The sequence below is a fragment of the Odocoileus virginianus genome, chromosome 26, assembly GCF_023699985.2.
Source record: "Odocoileus virginianus isolate 20LAN1187 ecotype Illinois chromosome 26, Ovbor_1.2, whole genome shotgun sequence".
NCBI lineage: Eukaryota > Metazoa > Chordata > Mammalia > Artiodactyla > Cervidae > Odocoileus > Odocoileus virginianus.
Window position 1 is genome coordinate 44,272,715 of NC_069699.1, and position 26,758 is coordinate 44,299,472.

The window sequence follows — 26,758 nt, forward strand, 5'->3', positions numbered from 1 at the left end:
CAGATGCCTCTGAGTAGAAACCTAATCTTTGCTCAAACTTTCTGCCTATCATTAATGAGCATTTCCCAGTTAGTAAGCAGTGTGGCTATTCCTTCTAAACCATGGGTCCATTTAAACTGAAGGCATTAGGAGGAAGGAATTCAAGTATGAGCTTGCAGATCAGATACACTGTCATGATAGCACTCTCCTAAAGAACTTTTTTTTTTTTTTACTTCAGCTTCCAAGGAACATTTTTTTAAGGGCTTAGCCACCCTCCCAAACCAAATCCCAACCTGACCAGCAAGTTGACTTCGCAGAAGCCTTGTGGACACACTGTAACTGGTCATTTCCTTTGAAAAGAGCACAGTTACTACTTTGTAGACCACACACCTCGCCCCTCCAGAGGGCCACCTGGCATAGAGAGGGCGGAGTGTGAGAGAGAGAAGGTGCTATGCCCTGGCTCCTGTGAAGCCAACGATGGGCAGGATCAGTGTTCCTCAGAGGATGATGTGGTCCACAGTGTCCCCTAGTGGTCTAGGGAGGTCTGGCGCTCTGTTCTGGGAAAAGTAAAGGTTCAATTTCCTTCTCAGTTCAGTTCAGTCACTCAGTCGTGTCCACCTCTTTGTGGCCCCATGGACTGCAGCACACCAGGTTTCCCTGTCCATCACCAGCTCCTGGAGCTTGCTCAAACTCAGGCCCATCGAGTCAGTGATGCCGTCCAACCATCTCATCCTCTGTCATCCCCTTCTCTCTTGCCTTTAATCTTTCCCAGCATCAAGGTCTTTTCCAGTGAGTCAGTTCTTTGCATCATGTGGCCAAAGTATTGGAGTTTCAGCTTCAGCATCAGTCCTTCCAATGAATATTCAGGACTGATTTCCTTCTCATGAGGAATATTTACCCCTGGACTATAGCTGTCATGGCATTGGCTCCCGGTCCAGTGATGCACTGAAGTCAGTGTGGGTTGGAAGGACTCAAAACTACCTTCCAAATAGGAAAGAAAGGTTCTGAAACTAAGGGATGAGAAGATTTGAGCACTGGAAATGACCCTTGCTTTCTAAGAAGCGTTTTCATTAACTTAAACTGATGACTTTCCAAAGGTAGGATTTCAGGGGGCTCTTTAGGAGGAAAAGGGTGATTCATAAGGGCAAGCCCACCGCATCTCTCTAAAATGTCAACTTTAGCTATGGAAGCTGGCCCAAAGGTAGGCCTGGAAGCTGTCCCAGTCACCTTTGTCTTCACATTTAGAAATATACATTCTTTGTCAGTATTTGTTGGATGTTTCTATGTGCTTAGCAGTAAATGAAAAATTAGTGGGGACTATCCAAGTTGGGATTTAGAGACCAAACTGAGTTTGCCTCCCGTGTAACATTTATTGTATTCTTAGACTTGCAATACCTAGAGGTTTTTTGTTTTGTTTTTTCTAGGCTTTTGTAAATTGGGAAGAGGCTAAATTGACTTGGAGTTTTTTCAAACAGTCTTTCCTGAAACAGATTTTGACAGAAGGTAAGCAAAAGGTTGCTCTGAGCAGTCAAGAAACTGAAGTATCAGTGACGCGGAGCTTCCTGGCTGTCCAGTGGTTAAGACTTCAAGCTTCTATGCAGGGAGCACATGTTTGATCCCTGGTCAGGAAACGAAGATCCCACATGCCACGTGGCATGGCCAAAAAACAAAAACACACAAAGCCAAAACCAAAAACACACCAAGTATCAGCAAGGGGATTCTATAGAACTGCTGGTTGCCTAGATGCAGACCACCTGCTTCCTAGAGCCCCCGGGTCAGAGGACCCTTAGAACTGGGAGGGTTTTAAATAAGGAGAGGAAAACTAGCATTTATTAAGTGTGATGCTTCAGTTGTCTAATTTAAATCTCCCCACAGCCTTGTAAGAAAGATATTGTTCTTTTTATTATGGATGAGGAAACTGGGTCAGTGAAGTTACATTACTTCTGCAGGGTCCTACAAGAATTAGGAGCAGCTTACTTTGAATCTGAGTCTCATTCCTGAATCCCACTTAATAATAATGTAATATTATTACATATATTATTATATATTACATATATATAATATATATTATTATTAATATATTACATATTATATTTCTTTTTTTTTCATTTATTTTTATTAGTTGGAGGCTAATTACTTCACAACATTGCAGTGGGTTTTGTCATACATTGACATGAATCAGCCATGGAGTTACATGTATTCCCCATCCTGATCCCCCCTCCCACCTCCCTCTCCACCTGATTCCTCTGGGTCTTCCCAGTGTACCAGGCTTGAGCACTTGTCTCATGCATCCCACCTGGGCTGGTGATCTGTTTCACTATAGATAATATACATGCTGTTCTCTCTCGAAACATCCCACCCTCGCCTTCTCCCACAGAGTCTGTTCTGTACATCTGTGTCTCTTTTTCTGTTTTGCATATAGGGTTATCATTACCATCTTTTTAAATTCTGTATATATGTGTTAGTATGCTGTAATGTTCTCTATCTTTCTGGCTTACTTCACTCTGTATAGTGGGCTCCAGTTTCATCCATCTCATTAGAACTGATTCAAATGAATTCTTTTTAACAGCTGAGTAGTATTCCATGGTGATATTATTATATTTCTATAATACATTTATTATTACATATAATGTATTTAATATATATAATACATATAATATATGTAATGATAAATGTATTATAGAAATATTCTATCAATTACAGAAAGTTTAGAAAATACAGAAAGCTATCTATAATCTCTCTTGCCTAGAAAATTCCATGGATGGAGGAGCCTGGTGGGCTACAGTTCATGGGGTCCCAAATAGTCAGACATGGCTGAGCGACTTCACTTCTATCTATAATCTTATTTTCCAAACATTTTATGCACTTTCTCTGAGCTTTTTTAAAAAAATAGCTTTTAAAATTTATTTACTTTTGGCCGTGCTGGGTCTTCGCTGCTGCTCAGACTTTTCTCTAGTAGCAGTGCATGGACTTCTCCTTGTGGTGGCTTCTCTTGTTGTGGAGCACAGGCTCGGTAGTTCTGGCACACGGACTTAGTTGCCCCATGGCATGTGGGATCTTCCCAGATCAGGGATCGAACCCATGTCTCTCGCATTGGCAGAGAGATTCTTTACCACTGAGCCACCAGGAAAGCCCCTCTGACCTTTTTAAGAACCCAGCTTTTCTCATTTGGAATTGAGATGAGCTCTAAGTGCACTCAATACATATTGGATTTCAAAGAACTAGTATTAAAAAATTACATGAAGTGCTTCTAGTATTTCTTTTCATGTTGCCATGATAATATTTGGGGTTAAATCAAATATATTTTCTTTAACAGTAAGATTCACCAGTGGGGTAGTTTGGTCAACCTTCCAACTTCTCAGAACTTCCCAGTTTAACAGTGACAGAGCTCTAATGCAGAGGACAAGCCAGGAGCTGAAAGTACATCTTATATATATATATATATATATATATATATATATATATATATATATTTATACCCAGCTTTATTTCAAAGAATGAGATTGGAGGCAGCTATAAGCTACTGAAGGTAGTAGTTTCTCTATAAATTTCATGTGTCTGTGCATTTATATATCTATTACTGAACATGTTTTTAAATGTCTTCAAAAACTATCTTTTAGTTATAAAAATAATATAATCCCATTACAAGAATTTTGGAAAATAGGAAGACGTTTCCTAAAACTCTAGCATTCTAGTACAAACATCACTGTTACTGTCTTGTTTTTCTTTGTCCACATTCTTTACTTTTCTTCATTATACTTCCAAAGGAAAGCCCTAAGCCTCACTTTCCTCATTTGTGAGTTAAAAGATAGAACCAGGAGGTGCCTGAGGGCTCCCTGAGCTTTGAGAACACCTGTTTCTAGCCTGAGGCCGTAACATTTCCATCACAAAAGTGAAACTGTTCACAGGACTTCTGGAGGAAGTAAAGGTCAGAAACCTTCAGAGAGTTGAGTGAAGGTGCCTTAACTCTTGGGACCAATGGAGTATGCAGTTCACCACTGTCTCCCTGACACCCTGCTAGGCCTGGAACATTGATAGGTATTCAGCAAGGTTTGGGTTTTTATAAATATTTACTTATTTGGCTGCACCGGGTCTTAGCTGTGGCTTTTAGGATCTAGATCCCCGACCAACGATCAAACCCAGACTCCCTGCCTTGGGAATACAGAGCCTTAGTCACTGGACCACCAGGGAAGTCATCAGCAATTATTTTTTGGTGAAGAAAGGTAACCATAGTGAAATTGTATATTGTGATAGTTCACATTATTGTCAGAATAGGCAATACAATGGAGGGAGTTTGAGGAAGGGTAGTTACTTAAACACACTTTTTTTTTCTTTCAAAAGTTTAAAGGGCAGTTTGAATGAGTTTAGGAGTGGCCCTGACTGGGTTGTCTGGACTGCTGTGACTAGTCCTGTGTACAGGGGCAGGTTGTCAGCCACATGTTCGAGCCTCCTGAGGGGGGCCTGCTTCATGTTCAGTCCATCCTGGCCTGACTGGCAAAGGGCCCCTAGGAACTTCCTACAGCCTCCCTCTCCATGGCTGTGAAATAAGGAAGGGGCCTGACAAGGATACCTGGATTCTTTTTCTCTGAAAGCTACAGCTCTAAAAAATTTAAAATCATTTATTGTTATAGCAAAAGTGTGTGTGTGTACACATGTGTATATACACATTCACATATATGTGCTGTTACCTTCTACCTCCACATTTCCTGAGCACTGTGTGTCAGGAATACACATGTGTACTGAGAATACACATGACTGAGGAACAGGACGTGGCTTCAAGGAGCTCTTTCCCTCCGCAGAGACTAAAGCATTTGTGTGGTTAACTCTGATACGGGGTGTACTTGGAAATGTCAGCTCATTCTCCAGGCATCTCTTGAGTGCTCTCATCTCCAGGAGCTCTACTAGGCCAGGGGCATGGAGATGGCCGAGACATGGTTCCTCAGGGAGCTGTCAGAATGTGGGAGGGAGAGGCCTCTTGTGCCAGAACCCAGGGAGGTCCCTGCAGAAAAGCCGTTGCAGGTGGTGAGGACCAGCAGCTGAGCCTGGGAGCACCAGCCCAGACTGACTCAGAGGAGTTGGAGGGGTGAAAACCTCCATGTAGGGGGTAGCAGAGGATGATAGAGTGATGGTGGGAGGTGGGGGCGAGGCTGGTGAAGGGAGGCTGAAAAGATAGCTTTAGTCAGTCAGTCAGTTCAGTCACTCAGTCATGTCCGACTCTTTGCGACCCCATGAATTGCAGCACACCAGGCCTCCTTGTCCATCACCAACTCTCGGAGTCTATTCAGACTCATGTCCATCGAGTCAGTGATGCCATCCAGCCATCTCATCCTCTGTCGTCCCCTTCTCCTCCTGCCCCCAATCCCTCCCAGCATCAGGGTCTTTTCCAACGAGTCAACTCTTCACATGAGGTGGCCAAAGTACTGGAGTTTCAGCTTCAGCATCAGTCCTTCCAATGAACACCCAGGACTGATCTCCCCCAGGATAGACTGGTTGGATCTCCCTGCAGTCCAAGGGACTCTCAAGAGTCTTCTCCAACACCACAGTTCAAAAGCGTCAATTTTTCAGCGCTCAGCTTTCTGCACAGTCCAACTCTCACATCCATACATGACCACTGGAAAAACCATAGCCTTGACTAGACGGACCTTTGTTGGCAAAGTAATGTCTCTGCTTTTTAATATGCTATCTAGTTTGGTCATAACTTTCCTTCCAAGCAGTAAGTGTCTTTTAATTTCATGGCTGCAGTCACCATCTGCAGTGATCTTGGAGCCCCAAAAAATAAAGTCTGACACTGCTTCCACTGTTTCCCCATCTATTTCCCATGAATTGATGGGACCAGATGCCATGATCTTAGTTTTCTGAATGTTGAGCTTTAAGCCAACTTTTTCACTCTCCTCTTTCACTTTCATCAAGAGGCTTTTTAGTTCCTCTTCACTTTCTGCCATAAGGGTGGTGTCATCTACATATCTGAGGTTATTGATATTTCTCCCGGCAATATTGATTCCAGCTTGTGCTTCTTCCAGCCCAGCATGTCTCATGATGTACTCTGCATAGAAGTTAAATAAGCAGGGTGACAATATACAGCCTTGACGTACTCCTTTTCCTATTTGGAACCAGTCTGTTGGTCCATGTCCAGTTCTAACTGTTGCTTCCTAACCTGCATATAGGTTTCTCAAGAGGTGGGTCAGGTGGTCTGGTATTCCCATCTCTTTAAAAATTTTCCACAGTTTATTGTGATCCACACAATCAAAGGCTTTGGCGTAGTCAATAAAGCAGAAATAGATGTTTTTCTGAAACTCTCTTGCTTTTTTGATGATCCAATGGATGTTGGCAATCTGATCTCTGGTTCCTCTGCCTTTTCTAAAACCAGCTTGAACATCTGGAAGTTCAAGGTTCACGTATTGCTGAAGCCTGGCTTGGAGAATTTTGAGCATTACTTTACTAGCATGTGAGATGAGTGCAATTGTGTGGTAGTTTGAGCATTCTTTGGGATTGGAATGAAAACTGACCTTTTCCAGTCCTGTGGCCACTGCTGAGTTTTCCAAATTTGCTGGCGTATTGAGTGCAGCACTTTCACAGCATCATCTTTTAGAATTTGAAATAGCTCAACTGGAATTCCATCACCTCCACTAGCTTTGTTTATAGTGATGCTTCGTAAGGCCCATTTGACTTCACATTCCAGGATGTCTGGCTCTAGTTGAGTGATCATACCATCATGATTATCTGAGTCGAAAAGGTAGGGTCAGCCTATAAAAGGTCCCAAATGCAAAACCAAGGCACTTGGACTTTTTGCAAACACAATAGAGCCATTTAAAGGAGTGAAAGAAGAGATGACTTAAGATCTGTATTTGCAAAAGCTGGAACTGTTAGCGATGAGGATGGATTAGAGAAGAGCAGAGATACTGATGGGAGTCCGTGTAACCCCTGGGGGGCCCATGCCTGGAAGGACCTGCAGAGGTCCCTGCCACATTGTAGGGAGGAAAAGATCGGGAGAGGGACTTGAGAGAATATCACATTCTTGTCTCTTACTGCTGCTTTCTTCTTTGAGCAAGTGTCCAGGAGGTGAGAGTTGGCCCTTCAGGGCTGTGGCCTCCTTAGTGCTCCGCCTCCATAGCGGTTATTGTTTCCCATTCAGGGATAATAAGAATATTCATGGAGGTGGGGAATAGGGCTCAGGGCTAATGTCTTCACCTTGAGCGTGTTAGACTGTCTTAGATTTGAACCATGAACTAGGACTGCTGAGAATTGCTGGCCTCCACAGAGTTTTCTCTACTCAGAGAGGAAACTTCTGATGAGTGTATGGTTTATCATGGACCTTTCATTTCACAGAATTTACACTCAGATTATTTGACCTCCCTGAAAACTTGAGATTATCTTTTATTATTAACATTTCTGTAACTCTTCACACTTTTAAGAAAACTTATCAGGCTGGTTTGATTGATTTTTTATGTTTTTTAATTAAATTGGTTTGTAACTTTGCTATCAATAAAGCCACCAGCACTTTCCAAATTGTTATTATTTTGAGATTATGTTATTTATTTATTTTTTAAAAAATATTCCAAGTTTATTAAACAAATTTTAAAAAATTTTATAAAATGTTTAACTTTCATCAGCTTCAAGGTTTATGTTACTCCCAAATTTTGCATATAACTGAACTTTGAAATCTGCTAACACCCGCTGAATTGATTCCACTCTGGATTCTAAGGCGTCAATTTCTTCTTGCATATTTTTCTTGGCTTCTTCTAACATTTCTTGTGTTTCTTCTTGAGAATGACTAATGAAAACATCTCCTATCTGATAAGGTATCATTAAGCAGTCGTCATCTGCAAGCATGATGTCCTCACAGGCATCTTCTAAGTTTTGTAGTTGTTTCTTTTTTACTTCTATTTCTTCCTTCAGCTCTGTGATTCTACTTGTATTCCGTGCAAATTTGTTTATCTTTTGTTGATCTTCAAAAGTGACATTGACATCTTCTGCAGCCGCCTTCTTCATGGTGGCCGCCATCTTGGAACTGCGCTACGGCGCGAGGCGGGGAGGGCGGCCCCGCGGCCCCGCGGCCGCCCTCGGCCCGGACACTCTCGCCCTCCGGCCCGGACCCGCGGCGGACGCAGCGCCGGCTCCACATCCCCCCGACCGGGCCTCCGGCCGGCGGCTTCTCCCGCCCGGGCTCAGGGTGACCTGCTTGAGATTATTTTAAATCAACATTAGGACAAGGACCATGTCATTAGTCAAGTATCTAACTTTTCTGCTTTGACAGTATTTACCAACTGAAAGAGACGATAGACAACAAGAGAAAAGAAGGCAATAAAATACTGTGTATTTGAAATGCTAATTATTTTGCTTTTCCATTTATAGGCGAGCGATATGTGATGACATTTTTGAACGTGTTAAATTTTGGGGATCAGGGTAAGATGAAATTCTGCAGTGTTTTAATTAAAGATGAGCTATCTTCACGATACTTTCTAATATTTGCCTCTGTAGTTTGATTCTTTTTAAAATATCTATTTATTGATTGATTTTTGGCTGCACTGGATCTGTTGCTGCATGCAGGGGGCTATTCCTGGTTGTGGTGTGCGGGCTTCTGAGTTCAGTGGCTTCTCTTGTTGTGGAATGCAGGCCCTTGCGTTACAAGGCAGATTCCTAACCACTAGACCACCAGGGAAACCCCTGTAGTTTGATACATTTAATGAAAAAACAAATCTGAAGGTTATAAAAAATGAATCCTGAAGATTGAAAATTGTAGGTCTTTATAAATGTGTATCTGACTATTCCCTCCTGTGTGTCTTGGGCGGCAGGTTTTCTGCTGGGATTCCCTGCCCTTACCCAGCTTTCTGCAGAGCTCTGGGGCTCATTTTGGAGGTCAGAGGGTGCCAGGATAATAGGAAGGTCATCACAGTCATGAAGATTTGGCCTGTGTGTGTGGCTAACTAGGTCTTAATATTTTTTCACATTTATTTTTGAATACTGTCCCTAAGTAGTGGAAATAAAAATAGAAAAAACTCAACTTGGCATTAATGACTTTTATAAAAAGGTACTAGTGATGCAAATGTTCTGTATCCTGACTGAATTTATGTCAGTTGTGATCTTACGCTGTAGTTTTTCAAGAATTTACTATTTGTAGGGGTAAATGGGTAAAGGGTACATGGTTTTCCCTTTTATTTCTTACAACTCCATGTGAATCTATAATTATCTCAAAAAGTTTAATTTAAAAAATTATATTAGAAAAAATGTTAATAGTGCTATAAAAATTCAAGTAGAAAAACCAATAAGACTGTTATTTCTTTTTTTTTTGTAGGTGTGTATGATATAGTGAATAATCTTGGCTCCCTTGTGGCCAGATTAATTTTCCAGCCAATAGAGGAGAGTTTTTATATATTCTTTGCTAAGGTGCTAGAGAGAGAAAAGGACGCCACACTTCAGAAGCAGGTAGTCTTGGTTTTCATGTCCCCATCTTCCAAGTGAAGTAATTGTCTCTGTGTGTACAGGACCAACAAGACAGAAATGTGGAGCTGTCTGTTTCCCTCTGACCTGACATTTTCTTCTAGCTTTCATTCTGCTCTCACATTCTGAGTGATGGCAAGATCTTGAGCTCACTTCTTTCCAGCTTCTCCTTTTCCTCCTGACCAGCCCTTTCTTTTCACCCTTTGTCCTTCTCTGTGACCTTTTCTTTGTCTCAGCCCTCTCAGAACTCTTCAGCTGTCCCCATTGCAGCACAGACCCCCCCCCCCCCACCAAGGTCTAAGGTTTAAGAATGAGGCTGCCTTCCCCCTCCTCAGATTCTCAACCAAAGATGAGCCGAAGGTTGCAGAGACTGGGGCAGGGCTAATTGAGGGCATGGAGAGGAAAACACGGGGCATCTGGTCCCTCTCATCACACGCTCAGCTGCTTAAGGACTGTGATGCGCCCAGAGCTCCATTCTGACCCTGCTGGCCAGTAAAAACAAGAGATTTTAATCCAGGAGCATTTGCATGTAGAAACTTCCCTTTTCCTAGAATCATTGAAAATGTCTGACTTAGAATTAAAAGCAAACTAGTTGGCCTCTTTTGTGCCTTAGAATACATTTTGCAGACGACAGTTCATGCATAATATCTTTTCAAAATGAACCGATCTGGTTCTTAGTCTGATTTAGGAATGTTTTCTCAGTGTCGATTACGGAGACATCAGAATTTGGGCTTGTCAGGAGAAGCACACTGACAAAGCTAGCTGGCGATGTAAAGACGTCCATTTAAGAATAAATGTCAGAGGGGAAAGTGAGTGTTTCCTAGGCAACATTTGAGACAATTTATCCTAAGAGTTAAAAACTAACCCTCCCCTGCTTTCTTAAGGAGGCACACTTTGTCTTTTTTCCTCCATTTGTTAATTGAATAGAAACAAGCCCAGGCTATAGGAAAGCAGCAGTGGTCCTCGGCAGTTGAAAGAGTGATCCATGAAACAGCAAAGGGAGAAAGCCAGATGGGAGATTTCTCTCCAGCTCATGATTCATCCCACTTCCTTCCTTCTCCCCTGGCCCCAGGAGGATGTTGCTGTGGCCGCCGCGGTTTTGGAGTCCCTGCTAAAGCTGGCCCTGCTGACTGGCCTGACCATCACCGTTTTTGGCTTTGCCTATTCTCAGCTGGTTTTGGACATCTATGGAGGGGCCATGCTTAGCTCAGGATCAGGTATGCACAAGAGTTTTTTTTCCAGATCTGTTCTAATTTCCCACCCGAAGGAGAGGAGTCATGAAATTCAGATACGGTTGACGTATGTGTCTATGTAGGGAAGATTGCCAGTGGCTGGGGCACCTGAGGTCACACCAGCTCAGGGTGCATTTGGGGCTCTGGCACCAGGTTGATCAGTCCCCACAACCTCACTTGGAGAAGTTGTTAGGAATCCCTGGCTTTGCTTTCAGACCTCAAATGTGTTTTGCCAAGTGCTTCCCTGTGTTCCCTGTAGGGTAAGTGAGAAAGGCAGAGAGCAGGCTCTAATGAGTCTCCGCTTGGTACTAAACACATCTGAAGACAGTAAGTGCCACATAAATCTCACGGCCTGATGCATAAAAGCCTCTGAAGGAAAACCCAGAGCCATTTGCAGAGAATGAAATTGATCTCAGCAAATAAAATGGTATATTTAATCCAGTGACTCTTGGGTTTTGAAAGAGAAAAGTATCGAGTGTGTCTAACTTGGAAACACCTGGTGCCCAGGCCACTGAGTGTCTCACAGCATCGCTAGGCCCTGGGGACTTTACTAGTTTCAAGATGCACTGGGTCACGGACTAGCAATCCATTTACAGTGTTTCCTCTTGGGTTGTGCAAAGATGTTTTTAATTCCTCACATCACTAGACAAGATCCTTGAAGACTTTTTTCTGCTGCCCTGTCTCAAATGTAAAGGGCCCTTTCAGATGCCATTCTGCAAGGTCACTGGCATGTTTTTGTCTCCACTATAATGGGCCCAAACATTTAGTATTAGGAAAAGAAGGGCCGAGTTTCTACACAAGAACAAAGGTCATTAGGTTTGGACAAACAGCTGCTGTGAAACCAATGATGTGGTTTGTAGCGCCCTGGGTCAGGCAACTGTAGGAAGCCACCAGCAAGTCAGTGCACAGAGAGCAAGACAAGCTATCTCACAGCAGCTCTGCCCGTCTAGAAAGGTAATCACCAAGGAGCAGCCTTTGTAGTGCGGCCACAGGCCAGTGCCACAAGGAGAGGGCTGTCCCATCAACGTAGTCTTCACTTGCCTGAGTCATTGATCATTGAAGATACACCAAACCATTGTCATTGTGTGACCCTTTTACTCAAGTGAGATGCTGGTTCCAGTCTTGAGCACTGATGATAGATTTGTCAGCTAAAAGGGTCAGTGTTAGTTGATAAATGAAGGTAATGAATTCTGTCTCTGATGTTTTATGTCAAAGTCATTAATCATTTTAGACTCAATAAGATATTCTCTTGGTCTCATCTTCAGAGAGAGAAGAATCTTGAGAGTGATCTGGTTACTCAGTCTCTGAAAAGGATGAATGGTTTGCTATAGTCACTGCAGCATCTTTAGGACCCTTGTCGTCTCTTGCCTGGCCCAGGCCTCCATCAACATCCCTGCCCCAGCAAGGTCTTCCAGCATCTGTCTCCTCATCACCGCTCCCTCTCATTTTGACCACATTTCCAGCTGTGTGTGCCTTCTGGGAGGGTGAGTGTGTCTCCCCAGGGTGCCTGCTGGCTTTCCTTTCCTGTCTCCACACCACCCCTCTTCTCCTTGCCCTCTTCCCAACTCTCCGGACTAGTGCTGCAAATCCAAATGCCTTTCTAGTGCCAATGATATTAACACGGCTGCTCTCTACCCCAATACGCCTCGCCACAGTCTTTTTTTTGTTCCCTTAAATACTCACAGAACATTGACTTTCTCCAGAAAGTCTTACTGAATCAGAAAAGAATGAGGAACTTTCCATGGCTCAGCCCAACCACTTAGTTTTGAAAGTGGAACTTGCAACGCTGCTGTCCTCAGTTGCCCCAGTTGCATGTTGGTCTTTGTCTTCACCCATGAAGTGGACTCACCTGTGACCAGACCTGCAGTGGCCTCTTTAAAGACCTCTGTACTGTTTTCCTAACGTGGGACTTGGCCGCAGGAGACTTTCATGGAGCACTGAGGGTTTGCTTTGCAGTACTTGGGCTCAGCCCTGTGTGTAATTAGGGGCTGTGGAAGTGGTCTGAGACCTTGATCAGACATTTTCCTCATATCTAGCTTTTCCATCCTAAAGGAAAATACAAACATTCAATGAACTTACCTGAGACTTCTCACATTCATCTCTTAGGTGCTTCTCTCTTGCCCTTTCTTTTACTTTTTTTTTTTCTGGAGAAGGAAGAGCTTATTATTTGCAGCCAGTAAGGAGAACACTTGCTTTCCTAAAGCAGTGTCTCCTCTTTCACTTTTTAAAAATCTTTTTTTCTTCTCAGGCCCCTAATATTAGTTTCTTAGGGCTGGGATCACAGTGTGTTATGAACTAAGTGGCTTGTAAGAACAGAAATTGATTGTCTCACAGTTCTGCAGAAGTCTGAAATCCAGGAGCCAGCAGAGCTCTGCTCTCTGTGGCAGTTCTAGGGGAGGCATCCTTCCTCGCCTCTCCCAGCTTCTGGCGTTGGCTGGCAGTCTTTGGCTGGAAATGCATTACCCCCATCACATGGCTGTCTTCTCCCTATGTGTCTTCACATCATCTTCCCTCTGTGACTATCTCTGTGCCCAAACTTCTGCTTCTCATAAGGACACCAGTCATAATGGATTAGGGCCCACTCTGATGACCTCATTTTAACTTACTACAAAGATGCTATTTCCGAATAGACCATACTCTTAAGTTACTGGTGATTAGGTCTTCACATTACTTTTATAAAAGTGTTAGTCACTCAGTCGCATCTGACTCTTTGCGACTCCATGGACTGTAGGCCACCAGGCCCCTCTGTCCATGGGGATTTTCCAGGCAAGAATGCTGAAGTGGGTTGCCATGCCTTTCTCCGGGGGGAATCTTCCCAACCCAAGGATCGAACCCAGGTCTCCCACATTGCAGGCAGATTCTTTCCCATCACATTACTTTTGGGGGCAATATAATTCCACTCATACTACCACTCAGCTCAACCCAGAATTTAAGGTTCCATCTGCAAGTTCCCCAATTCCAACCTCTTTCCCTAAAGTTGACTCAAAACCCTTCTACTCGAATCACCATTGCATGCCGGTGTTTGTGTTCTCCACATTGCAAAGCAGCGCGCTGTCTGTGTGCCGTCAACTTTCAGTTACCAAGTGAGAGGTGCAGGCTGTGAGAGGAGGACAGAGAGCAGCAGGAAGCACACTGGGCGTCGCCTCGAGCCCCCACCGGGCAGACCCTGGTCGCTGCCTCCTCTGCTGGAGTCACCCCACAGCTGTGGGAGGGGCCAGCTCCTTCTGCAGCAGTCTGGGGGAATGAGATACAACCTGACAGGAGGAAAGTGGAACCCAAGAGAGGGCCATCAGCGCTACTGTTAGTTCTCCTTTTATCTTTGCTTTGTTTTTTGGTTGTTTTACCCACAATATCTCTGAGGTATGCTGGTTTCCAACTCCAGTCTAATCTAGCCATCCTGGCCTGAATGGGGAGAAAAAAACTCAGAAGTACTTGGGAAGTTCACAGTCCAGAGGCGTGCTAGCTAAAGATTAAGACCTAATCATAGGATCATAGAATGCTTCTCCTCACCCATAGCTCACTATCCCTTTCCTAGGCCTATTTAAAACAGTTCTTCTTCTTTTTTTTTTTAACATTTTACCTTTTTCACACAATAGTAGGATGCAAATTTAATTCAAGTTCCCATAGACTATAAACTGGGAGACCCTGAAACATCCAGGAACAAAACAAAGTGCAAAAATTTCAGAGTATAAAGGTATTGAAATCGTACAAGAGTCTATTCTCTTATTACTACAGCAGTTCTTTTTATCCAAACCAAATCAAATGAAATGAATCCAATCAGTCCCATGAAATCAACTCTATTAGACCACCAACATCAGGCAAGCCCCTCCACCAGTAAGATTACAGCTTGCTTAAGGCTCAGATAATGGGTAGCATTTTTTAGCAATATATTATTTTAAATTAAGGTAACTACATTTGTTTTTTTTAATACCACATAGTGCTATTGCACAACTAATACAATACAGTATGTTGTCATAACTTTTATATGCACTGAGAAGCCAAAAATATTCATGTGACCTTTTTTATTAAAATATTCACTCTATTGCAGTGGTCTGGAACCAAGCACGCAGTGTCTGTAAGGTGTGCTGATTCCCAACTCCAGTCTAGTCTAGCAATCCTATCTCATCTGAAGGGGGAGGAAAAAAAACTCGGAAATACTTGTGAAGTCCACAGTCCAGAGGCAAAAGCTCACTGAAGACTGAGACCTAATCTTAGGACCACAGCTATGGTCAACACCAACAGCTCACCACCATATCACTTCTTTTTGTTATTTTTGATGGCCATAAAACTATTTAGTGTCCCTGTGGCACGGGAACCTTTCATATTAAGCAGCTTTCACAACCATGAATAAGTTTCAGATTCTGAGACTCTGGAACTCCCCCTGTCCTGCCCTTTTCTTTTAGTGGTTTCTTTTTTTTCTTTATTGAGGTCTAATTTACATAAAGTAAAATACTGTACTCTTAAGAGTTTCAACAAATGTCTACACCTTGTAACCAATATCCAGATTAAGATACAGAACATTTCCGTTACCCCAGAAAGTTCTCATAGGGCCCTTTCCACCCAGCTGCCCCACTGTACCTCAGAGGCAAGAACTGCTCTGATTTCTTATCTCTGTAGGTTAGTATTACTTTTTTTTTTTTAGTCTCCAAGACACTTTAGCACTGCCTACGTTTACTTTTTTTTTTTTTTGGAGGCTAATTACTTTACATCATTGCAGTAGTTTTTGTCATACATTGAAATGAATTAACCATGGATTTACATGTATTCCCCATCCCGGTCTTTTAAAAAGAATTTCATATAAGTGAAATTACACATTGTGAGCATTTTCATGTTTGGCTTCTTTCCTACAGTATGAAGTTTTTGAGATTCATGCATATTTTCACATGTATCAATAGTTTTTTTTTTTCTCCTTGATTGCTGAGAAGTATTTCTTTGTATGGATGGCCCACATGTTGTTTATCCTTTCTCCTGTCAATGGTCATTTTGGGCTATTAGGAATAAAACTGCTACAGATGTTTTTGTACACGTGTTTTTGTGAACATGTACATTTATTTCTGCTGGTTGTATACCCAGGAGTAGAATTTTTGGATAGTAGGTTGCGTACATGTTTATTTTATTAGAAACTGCTTGACTGCCTTTCGGTAATGGCCCTCTTAAAAGAGGAACTCAGGGAATCCCCGTCCTGTAGGTTAAGACTCTACACTTTCACTGCTGACAGCCTGAGTTCAATCCCTGGTCAGGGAACTAAGATCCCACAAGCCACACAGCATGGCAAAAAAAAAAAAAAAGAGGGGATCAACTCCATTTTAAGGCTCCTGATCTTCTATTAGCAGATTTTCCCAAAGCTTGTTAGTTAGCTATAGAACTTAATCACTTTGTTTTAGAAGAAAATAACCTTACGAACCCTGATTCTCCCTGCAGAGTAGTGGGTGTTCTATCTCCATAGTTTCCTGCTGCTCCTGAGTCCTGGGCTTCTTCAGGGCCTCTTCAGCTGAGTTTGTCTTCACCTGCAGGGCCACTAGTGTCCCTGAGTTCTCAGACTAGCAGGCTGCTTCTTGCTGATTCAAAAAGTGAAATTTTTTTGCTAGCTAGATAAGCTTTTAGTTGCCAAGCAAGAAATCTGTATATCTATTCCTAACTGTCCATTTGTTTTTAGCTGTTTATTTTGGTCAGTGCCCTGGAATGCTCAGAGTCCTTCCAGATAGTTAAGACCCCACATCTGCCCAGTGACCACACCAGCAGGGCTCATGACCCACTCTAGTGTTCTCTGGCCTCCCAGCCGATGTGAGGATGCACGGGTGCCTCCCACTTGGGCTCTGGAATCTCATCAGGTTGTTTCCTTACAGGTCCTGTCCTACTGAGAGCCTACTGTCTTTACGTCCTCCTACTCGCCATCAATGGAGTGACTGAGTGTTTCACATTTGCCGCTATGAGCAAAGAGGAGGTAGACAGGTAGGTAACCTTCAAGACACACCTGTAATCATGGCCTTCCACCAAAATGAAGTAGCTTCTTTCTTTTCATTCTGAACATGTGTTTATAGAAGACTCTTTTAGAGCCTGGAGTGTGGTGCTTTTTTCAGGCACCATTCAGTGAGTCTTCTCCACACTAGGGCTGGGGAACAGCCACTGTACCTTGCCTCCCTTTGTCAAGGGAAAAATCTAGGCCCTGAAGGGCTGTGTTAGTCCTGGTTGGCAGAGGCAGGCACCAGACAAGACCCCCTCCTCCACCACCTCCTTGCCCAGTGCTCCAGAGGGTTACTCAGGAGCTTCCTCAAGAGGCAGGTCTACAGGTACTTCCGTGATGATCCAGTGGTTAAGAATCCACCTGCCAGTGCAGGGGGCACGGGTTTGATCCCTGGTCTTGGAAGATTCCTCATGCCTTGGAGTAACTAAGCTCATGTGCCACAAGCACTGAGCCTGTGCCTCCTAGAGCCCATACTCCACAGCAAGACAAGCCACCGCAATGAGAAGCTTTAGCAGTGCAGCCATAGAGTAGGACGTGCACAGCAACAAAGACCCAACGCAGTGAGCAATAAGGAAATAAATTTTTTAAAAAAAAAAGACTTATGGACAGTCTCAGGGCTCTGTGACACTCAAGTGCACATAAAAGTTTTGCCCCATTTTTTCCCGTCCATTGACCCTGAGGTTGGGACTTCTGCCCTGGAATTCAAGCAGTAGTTCTTAGTACTGGTTATGAGTCAGAATGCCCGATGGAGCTGGCTAGGAATGAAGATTCCTGTCTACTGTACTCCTACCACTCTCTCTCCTACTGAACCTACAGTACCAGCAGCCCCTGAGCATGTAAATGTTTTCTTTAAAGCTCCTCAGTGATTCTGATGTCAACTTCTGGTATGAGCCTCTGATCCACACCCAGGATCATTGATCTCTTGTGTCCCAAATGCCAAAAGTAGAAAGGTAATATCTGCAGACATCTCTGTAGGATGTAGTTGAGAAGAAGGATAACACTGAGCGGCAAAGGAGAAAGAGGAAGAAGAGAGGAGAAGGGGTGGGAGTAGGAAATGGGGCGAGTAGCCCTTGTTATCCCTTTGGCCCTTGAGGTCTGGGTCCCATGGGGGTTTCAGGAGGCTTCTGTAGTACCTTGAGTGCTGTTGAAACCCTCAGGGGCCTGGTGGGGTACGGGGAGATGGGCACAGGTACCTCAGAGAGTGGGGAGCCCTTCCTCTGAGTCACAGCAGCCTTTGTCTGCTTCCCACTGTGGCCTGTCTCAGAGGTTTGGTGACCTGTGGGCTACACCATAGGTGAGAACTGGGAGTGTAGAGCAGCAGTCCCAGCCCAGACTGATCAAATTCCCCTCAGAAGTTCTGGCCCTCTCCCACACCAGCTGAACTGAAATTTTAGGGGCTTGGGCCGAGGAGTCAGCTCTAGGAGATCGCTGATGGTAGCTCGGGCTTGAGGAACTGCTGACCCAGACCAGCTTTCAGAGTAAAAACTGTGTTGTACACTGTGACCCAGTGCATATTTAGGTGTGACTGAAACGAAGCTTCCACAAAGCAACAAGTACCCCAGTTACACACAACACACTGATGATGGCTTTTAATTCTGTTTCAGTTTTTTAAACTACCATGTCATGACCCACTAAATTGATTTCCCAGCCTACTTTTAGGTCACAACCCATAGTTTTCAAATGTGGTCTAGACATGGTTTTTACTTCAGACAGTTAAATTTATAGCTATACACTGCTTTGAGTCTGTCTCTTTTTTTTAAAGTGGATATAAAGATCCTAAGTTTAATTTTGAAAATACTATGTTTTTAACTTGAAAGGTGCTTCCAACATGAAATAATTTAAAACATACTAAATAAGGTACTGAAGTGTGTTGGAAAGGACTCTGGACTAGGAATCTCTCTCTTTGAAGGGAATTTTGTTACAATAATTGCAGCATTAATAATGAAGGGGAGAAACAAGACTAAGCCTGCTTAAAACATTAAAAATATATATCTTCCAACAAATCATGAGGGAGTACAGAGAGTGACTGATTGCTTTAGTTTCTCTTATATTGCATTGAACCAGAGGAAGCAGCTTTTTAAGTTAGTTATAATGGGACCTAGACAGCGTATTAAAATCTGGAAAATGATTTTCATGGTATTAGTCGTCAACATAGAGAAAAGACAGAGCCATATTCTCATCTGAAGTAACTCACTTCCCCTAAGAGTAAAATGTGGTTTTAAGCATGGTCTCCAAGTTTGTATTAAACACAGTAGCCCCCTTTTTGTCTGGGCTCCTGGCCCCAAGCCCCAGTCTTGTTCTGAACACATGGAGTACCTGGGCCCATCACTGATTTCAGTCTTTTTTTCCTTTCTATGAATTTAGTCAGACATAAAACAGTAGTAAGATTTTTTTGTAGTACAATTGAGTAGCTTTTATCTATTTTACTTATTGAACTACAGGTTAATCAGTGTTTGTTTTTTAATAAAAATAAGGCATTTGGTTGGATGTGAAATAGTAGAATGTCCTTTGAGCTGCAAGTTCCTTTTTTGTTAATAGCCTCATAATCTATATAGAAGACTGATGGCTTTACATTACGCCCCATTGAAGACTCTTGTTGTGTGTTGTTAAGGCTGTCTCTTTTTTTTGTTCATTTGACAAATTTTTTTGAGTATCTGTTCTCTAAGAGGCATTGCTTTAAGCTACAGGAGTATAGCCATGAACAAAACAGATGTGATTCCCTGCTCTCCTGTAGTTGACAATAAGGGAAGCAGACAGCAAACAAGTTAATCGATAAGAAAATTGTGCTCTATGGAGAACTAAAACAGGGTTATGTGGTGAGAGTGGGAGCCCTTTTAGGCCAGGAGGTCTTTCTGAGAAGATTCCATTAGGCTGAGGCCTCGATGACCAGGAAGAGTCTGCTATGCATAGATGGGCTAGAACCTTCAGGCAGAGAGGACAGTGATTCAGAGGCCGAGGATTGACAGCTCCTTTGTCTGACTTGTTGGCCCTTGAGTGCCCCACGTGGAGCTGGACTCCATAACTGTTGACTGAACAAAGGACAAGTACTGTCTTCTCACCTAGGCACATAAGAGACCCACGCCATCCTCTCCGTGGTTACCTGGGCTACATTGTTATGGCTGTACCTTGATGTTTTTAGCCAACACTCACTGGGGGACATTTCAGTTGCTTATCTTTTGATAAACCTGATTAAAGATAACTTCCTGTTTATGTTAACCAAACCTTAGAAAATAATCATTGCTGCTGACTAATTTTCCATTGATTTACAAAGTGGCATTTTAATTTTATCTTTAAAATTCTTATTTTATCCTGAAGTGGATAATGCCTTTAAGGCTATAGATTTGTGAACTGTTGGAATGTTCAACAGTTGCAGAGCCTTCTTCTAATGAGAAACCGTAGACTTCCTCATCATTAGCACCTCCCAAGTGGCTACACCAAAGAAGCCACATGGTGATTTGTCCCTGCTGAAGTTAACATGGATTCGCTACCAGTTTCATTCATTGTTTCCCTTCTGCTTGGAGTTGGGTGAACATGACTTTGAAAGTTTATGAACCCATGGTCTGAAGAAGAACCAAACATTACACATCGTCTTCTTTTTGGAAAATTGGTCAGAGTACGGGCCCACCCTCAGTGACTTGTTATAAAGTTGGCCATTCTGATTATTGATTAGCATTAGTGAAGAAGCTTCCTTTGTGAAGATGTGGGCTCTTGTACTTCCTTTACTCATTAAAAAGAAACCATGTCGACTGACAAGCAAATGAATTACTTCTCTGGAATTCTGGATGAAAGCACTGTCCCCTGTTAGAGTATAGGTGTGCGTGTGTGCTCTTGATGCCACACACTCCGATAATTACGTCTCCCATGGCACCTTGGGCTTGGTCACCCAAAGGACAGGAACCCAGGCATTTGGGGGACCCAGTGGCATTCTCGCCACCCTGCCTTCCTGTGCAGAAGCTGAGTGGTGGTTTCTGAGGTTTCCTAACCCAGCTGACACAGCTTGGGGATCTAAGGGGTTTGGTTTCCTCAACAACTATACACTTAGATTGCCTACTGTGTGCTCAGCAGAAACAAGATGCTGGAGAATTTGGTTCATGGTTGTACCACAAGCCTTTTGGAAGACTTTTATCTTTTCTGAGACTCAGTCGAGAGCTGAAAATGGAAGATAACTGAGTGATGTACTGCCCTGGAATCAAGAGTGAAAGGAACAGTGTAAGCCCTCCAGTCGCAGGACCCACAGGGCTCTAGAAAGGTGGAGAGCCACGGAGAGATGTGTGAGAGTTGGAAACCCTGACAGTGGGCCAGGCCTTGCTTCCTCTTCCCATTCTGTTTTGGAAGCTGGTCACTTGCTTTGAGTGAGATCTGCTGGCCAAGGTTACGGGGCTTCTGCCTTTCCCAAAGGAAGCAGCGCTAAAGTTTAGGGGCCAGGGATCAGGTTGGGCTGTTGATTCACTCCTTAGGCAGATTACTCAGCCTCTCTGGGCCCGGTTTCCTTGTCTATAAAATGGATTCAAGCTCCACAGGAAAAGGGCCCTGTGTTCATCCACCAGCGCATCCCCAACAGCACTCACAGTACGTTTCAGAGTGGCTGTTCACATGAAACCGTTAATCCATGTCATATTCTTTGCCTCACATTGAAGGCAGGCTGAACAGGATTTTTATGCATTTGTTTACAAAGTGTCACTTAACCAGTTACTATCCTTAAACACCATAAATATGTTGAATTGTTCATTTTTTTACTCTTCTATTCAGGGCTGAGGGGGACAGTGATGTTTCCATGTTATCCACTTAGCATTTGATGTAAAAAGCTCCTGGATCATGGGATCTCAGAGGTGAATTCACATTCACGACCCCTTTCCTTGCAGCAGCCCTGCCTTGACTGAGGTACCCACTGCCCTGCATTGCCTGCCTCCCTCTCCCCAGGTACAATTTTACAATGCTGGCCCTGTCGTCTTCCTTTCTGATGTTATCCTATGTCCTGACCCGTTGGTGTGGCAGCGTGGGCTTCATCTTGGCCAACTGCTTCAACATGGGCATTCGGATCACGCAGAGCCTTTACTTCATCCACCGCTACTACCAGAAGAGCCCCCATAGGCCCCTGGCTGGCCTGTTCCTGTCCCCAGTCCTCCTCGGGACATTTGCCCTCAGTGGTGGCATTACTGCTATTTCAGAGGTAAGACTCCCCATAGCCTTCACACCACATGCTTTTGCAGTCTGTCCACTCTCCCTTGTTCCAGACATCCCCTTCCTATTCTGCCTGAACCAGCTGGACAAGTACTTGCTTCCTCGTACCCCTTCCCCTAAGCTTCAGGCCAGCATCTTGGAATAGAAATGACTGAGCACTGGTACCTGTGGGAACAGAGTAGATCCTAGTCCATAGCTGTCACACCTTTTCCTGACTTGAAGCTGGAGTAGTAGAGTCTCCACTCTCCCTGGCTTGCCCCAAAGGAAGGAGATATGACTGGGGGGCCAGGGAGTGACGGTGCTTTCTTTCCACAGGTTTTCCTCTGCTGTGAGTGGGGCTGGCTGGCCCGGCTGGCACACATCGCTGTGGGGGCCCTCTGTTTGGGAGTGACCCTCGGGACAGCATTCCTCACAGAAACCAAGCTGATTCACTTTCTTAGGACTCAGTTAGGCGTGCCCAAACTTGCTGACAAAATGACATGACCTTGTGGAAGCCCTGTGGCACCTGGACCAGCTGTGGGGTGGTCTTGTGGGTGGAACACGTGTTCTGTGGAGGGGAGCCAGGCCAGGGGTCTGCAGTGCAGTGAGACCAACCCAGGCAGGTGAGTCATCGGAGCGAACCACCAGACGGAACCACCAGACCAAGCACTTAGCATCCATTTGAGGTTTCAGATAGGAAGGGGTTCCATTTCTAAGGGAAGACCAAAAAGTTCTTTTAAAATAGATACAATTATTTTTTTCACCATTTTGTTGTAATCAGCATTTTTCTTTTTGAGTAATGTATTAATTCCTCTTGGGTGTGATTAACCTTAGGAACTACATGTCCCACATATTCTATCTTGGATGTCAATCGTTAATAATCATCTAGCTCAGAAGGACAGATATAGCCACTTTACCCTCCACAGGAGTACTTACCATATTCTATAGCAGCAGGAAGGAGACTTGGTGTTTTGTGATGTTGTACAACAGAGTTGGCCCTGGAGTTGTGGCTTTCCCCACTGTGGCCTGGCTTTTTAGTGACAGAGAAATGATAATGAGAAATCCAAGAAATGAAGACACAGAGGCTTTTAGCTCACATTTCCCACAGTTAGCCAGGTGGAGTCAACATCTGTCCCCTTCATGGCTGTCCTCCCAAAGGCTACCACGTGCCTTCCCACAGCAGGGGCAAGCCAGTTCATCTCTGGCCTGGCCACTGGAGAGAGGACACTGTGATCCTTCGTGAGCTGTCTTGTCCCCTGAAGGGAAGCCCGCTTTGCAGTTGGCTGTAAGTTCTCATGAAGAGGTTATACAGATGACAACTAGAGTTGAGTAGAGGTGTCTTTTTTCCATTAGAATAAAATAGGGTAAATTCTATATGACAGGTATCACTGAATCACGCCCCTTTCCTGCTGACCCCTTACTTCTGGCCCTGGTCAGTGCACCTGAATTCCAGCCCCGGGACAAGGCTGGTAGGCCTGCAGGTCTGGTCCTCCAGGCCACAGTGTGAGCCCAGGTGAAGGTTTGCCTCTGTGCCCTGCATCCAGCAGGTGAGGTCACCAGGCTTTGTTATCAGGCAGCAAGGCATTTTTCTTTTGTTGTTAATATATTCATTGATACCACTAATGTATTAATTATATGTAATTGGCCTTTGGAGCTGCATGTGCAAACTATATCTTAGGTGATGATAGTTAATAATCACCTAGCCCTGATGTCCCCAAACCTTCTGTGTTTACACCCAGAGAACAGGGCAGCTTGAATCAGATGGCCGTTTGCCTGAAGTACACAACTTTAAATCCAATGACCCAGGAGAATGGACACATGTATAGGTATAGCTGAGTCTTTTCACTCTCCACTTGAAACTATCACAGCATTGTTAATTGGCTGTACTTCAATACAAAATAAACCGTTACTTAAATTTTTTTTTAATCAAGTAAAAATAAATCCACTGGCCCAGAGCCAGTGCCAAGAGGCCAAGGATAAAGACCCACCAGTGCCCTGAGACTAGGACCCAGTTACTTGGACACCTGTGTATCTCATCAAAGAGAGAACACTTTGTATTAGTTGCAGGGACAGTAGCTAAATGCAAGGTGTCACTGAGCAGTCAGAGGCCCTCCAGAAGCAGGGGCCTGGTCCTGTGTTGTCAGGCAGGGTCAGCCCAGCTCAGAAGAACTGATTGCTCCATGGGGTAGGGTAGGTGGCACATAGAGAAAGCAGCCCTCCCTTGCAAGTGCTTTTTTGCTCTCTTGAACACAGACATGAGCCTCCAGCCCTCACAATTTCCTTCTCTGCTGCTGTTGACCACCCTTCTCTCTGCTAGGGCCCTGTCACTCAGCCCCGTCCCACTTAACCCCAGACTCGAAGTGTGGGCCTCACACCACCTTCCTCACAATCTCCTGGATTGCAAGTCAGAAATGTAGGTGTCCAGGACCCCTCCAGACCTTTGGCATCTGCATCTCTGGGGTGGGGCTTTGGGACCAGCTTTTTTGGCAAACCAGGGTTGGCATACCCTGTCATCCTCACCCGAGTCAGGGTCCAGGGCCAGTTCTGCTCATGCTCACGGCATCTGTGCCCAGCTCTAGGAAGAGAGCCACCCTTGCCTGAGCAGCATCACTGACTCCCTAGCTCCTCAGGAGCATGAGTTCCACAGCTCCCACTCTGCTTTTCTGCCCGGAGAAGCTCTGCATCTGATAGCGAGGGCGCATCTCATCTAGTCTCCAAACAGCCAGCCAGGTGCTTCTGTCAGCACAGGCTGGTTGCCAGGCAGGGCCAGCTCCTCTGGAGAGATGGCCAGCTGGGATGGTCACCCAGGGCTCTTTGCTGTGGCCTGCTTCCTCGTTTATAGAAAGAGGAGTTCTTGTGGCCCAGGCTTTTGGGAAGCGGGTGTTTTCCCATTACTAACACCTGCCTCCTGGGCTCCAGCACTTGGGCAGCAGGCCCTGTGTGGCCCATGGTCTCTGTCTCCACCCCAGCTGCTCCCTGCAGCATAGCTGGGCCCGACCACTGGTTCTGGGGCTTCCCCACTCCTCCTCACCCCCCGCCCCCTAGAGCTGCACCTGGGTCTGGAGGGGCTGGCCTACAAGGGTGCTGAGCTGCCCCACGTTACCCAGGAAGGAACTGGGGGGTGGGGTGGGGAATCACACTTCAGGCCTTAAGCACCGGTTAAAATATAAGTGAGGCTACCTCTCCATGGAAGCAAGTCTCTAAAGCACATCCATTTATGAAACAGAAACCTCTGATGGTGAGAGCGACCGCATTTCATCTTTCTGTGCTGCCCTGGCCACACATGTGTTGGTGACGTGGGGCTTGGCCTGTCAAGTCCCTCCGTGAGGGGCTGCTGCTGTGCCACTTAACGCTTCCTTAGTGGTGACTCCAGGCTCTGGTGGTGTGTATGCTCTGCCTTACCCCCTGCCACTTACCAGCCTGATCACCAAGGCACCTCTTTCCTCCTGCCTTTCTTTTTTTTTTTTTTTTAAAAACTTGGGTTTATATTGCTAGTTTAATGCCAATTTCCTGTGTGTATGCTCTGCCCCACCTGCTGCCACTTACCTACCTAGTTCACCAGGGCACCTCCTTCCTCCGACCCCTTTTTTTTTTTTAAACCAGTGTATTCATATTGCTAGTTTCACGTCAATTTTCCAATTTTAAAATGAGTAAATTATTTTCTCCACATTTGTGTGAAGATCTTTTATATCACTTTTTCTAAAAACGAAACAAAAAATTCTTAAATTTCGAAAGAAAGGTGGGCAAGTACCTTAGGTATGTAAATCATTTTTAGTCGTCATCAGAACAGTTCTCCCTGCATTGGTGGACGTGACTGGATGGTGATCCCGACTTGGAAAGAGTGGCTGGCTCCCTCGGCCCTGCGATGCAGATGTCTGTGTCTCGGACTGACAGGACTGGCAGTTTATTCACTGCTTTTCCCTTCTGCCCAAAACAGTGATCCATGTTCTTCCACTGATGAGGCAGTCTCTTTCACCACCTTTCTTTTTGCCCACAGTCTGGGCCCACAGTCTCTCCTTTTGGCTGTAAGCTCTGTTCTGAATGCAGAGCCCCTGAAGAGAAATGGAATTGGCCCAGGTTATCTTCATAGGGTGGCTACTGTGGGCGCAGGGTCATAAGTGAACCAGTGGAGGGGCCATCCTTGGGGCAGGTGAGTGCCCAGTTCTATCAGCTGTCACCGGGCAGGGGCTGGCTGGGCAGGTGGTGTGATTCAGCCAGAGTTGCCACTTCGGCCTCGCAGGAGCTGCCTGGGCCTGTGACGTAACGACCAACTTAGGAGGGAATCTTCTAGCCCACCATGTACTTGTCTCAGTACCTCCCTCCCTCCTGTTGACTGTATTGTCACAGTGCTGCCCTGATCTGACCAGTGCACTTGGCAGGGGCCTCCTGGTGCAGAGTGCTCAGTGGGAACGAGACCTGAGAACCTGGCAAGCCTCGGTCCTTTAATCTCATCTGCACCACAAATGGGCCTTGGAATGGGGCTCTGACGCTGTCAGCACAGTGAGCGGTGACTAATTAAGACACGACTGCATTAGTCACGTTGGAGGTGACAACTGAGCAGCATGTTTTGGGTTCATGTTTGAGAGATCCTGACACACTTTTCAATTATGTGGAACTAATAACATGTGGCCTCCACACAGCCGTGTTGGGCGGGAGAGAAGGGGAGTCTGCGATGAAAGCATGACTCAGTACGGCTCCTCACTTCTCTGCACTCCCTTCTGAAAATCACAACAGGTCACACCAGGGAGTGTGGCACTTGGGTACCAGAGGGCGTCTTTCAGGAGAGTTACGAAACAACTCTGGGTGACACAGGAGCCACAGTCCTCTCCATAGGTGCCTGTTGCGAACCCCATCATTGACTGTCCTCACTCTCCCTGGTCTCTGGGTACACTCGCGTCTGGGCCTGGCACGGCCGGGCAGGGAGAGCCACAAGGACGCAGGAGAACCAAAACACTGTCACCATGAGGGAGATGGGATGTTTTCC

General features: G+C 44.9%; 2 protein-coding genes across 4 annotated transcripts in view; one reads left to right on the forward strand and one right to left on the reverse strand.

Moving 5' to 3' along the window:
• Positions 1–26,758, forward strand: part of RFT1 (RFT1 homolog) — a 48,156-nt gene that overhangs the window by 16,172 nt on the left and 5,226 nt on the right. The window contains exons 7-13 of one of the 3 annotated variants that reach the window (XM_020874208.2): positions 1,404–1,482; positions 8,332–8,382; positions 9,272–9,402; positions 10,490–10,634; positions 16,496–16,601; positions 21,535–21,784; positions 22,111–22,540. In XM_020874208.2, coding sequence (XP_020729867.2) covers positions 1,404–1,482; positions 8,332–8,382; positions 9,272–9,402; positions 10,490–10,634; positions 16,496–16,601; positions 21,535–21,784; positions 22,111–22,278 — 930 coding nt within the window. In that variant the 3' untranslated portion in view covers positions 22,279–22,540. Of the gene's footprint in view, positions 1–1,403; positions 1,483–8,331; positions 8,383–9,271; positions 9,403–10,489; positions 10,635–16,495; positions 16,602–21,534; positions 21,785–22,110; positions 22,541–26,758 lie in introns of those variants that run through there. The other 2 variants (XR_002310010.2, XM_020874209.2) reach the window with 2 other exon arrangements.
• On the reverse strand, positions 7,548–8,012 carry LOC110125283 (prefoldin subunit 4). Its single transcript, XM_020874210.2, has one exon. The coding sequence runs from the start codon at positions 7,978–7,980 to the stop codon at positions 7,576–7,578; it is 405 nt and encodes a 134-aa protein (XP_020729869.1). The 5' UTR covers positions 7,981–8,012; the 3' UTR covers positions 7,548–7,575.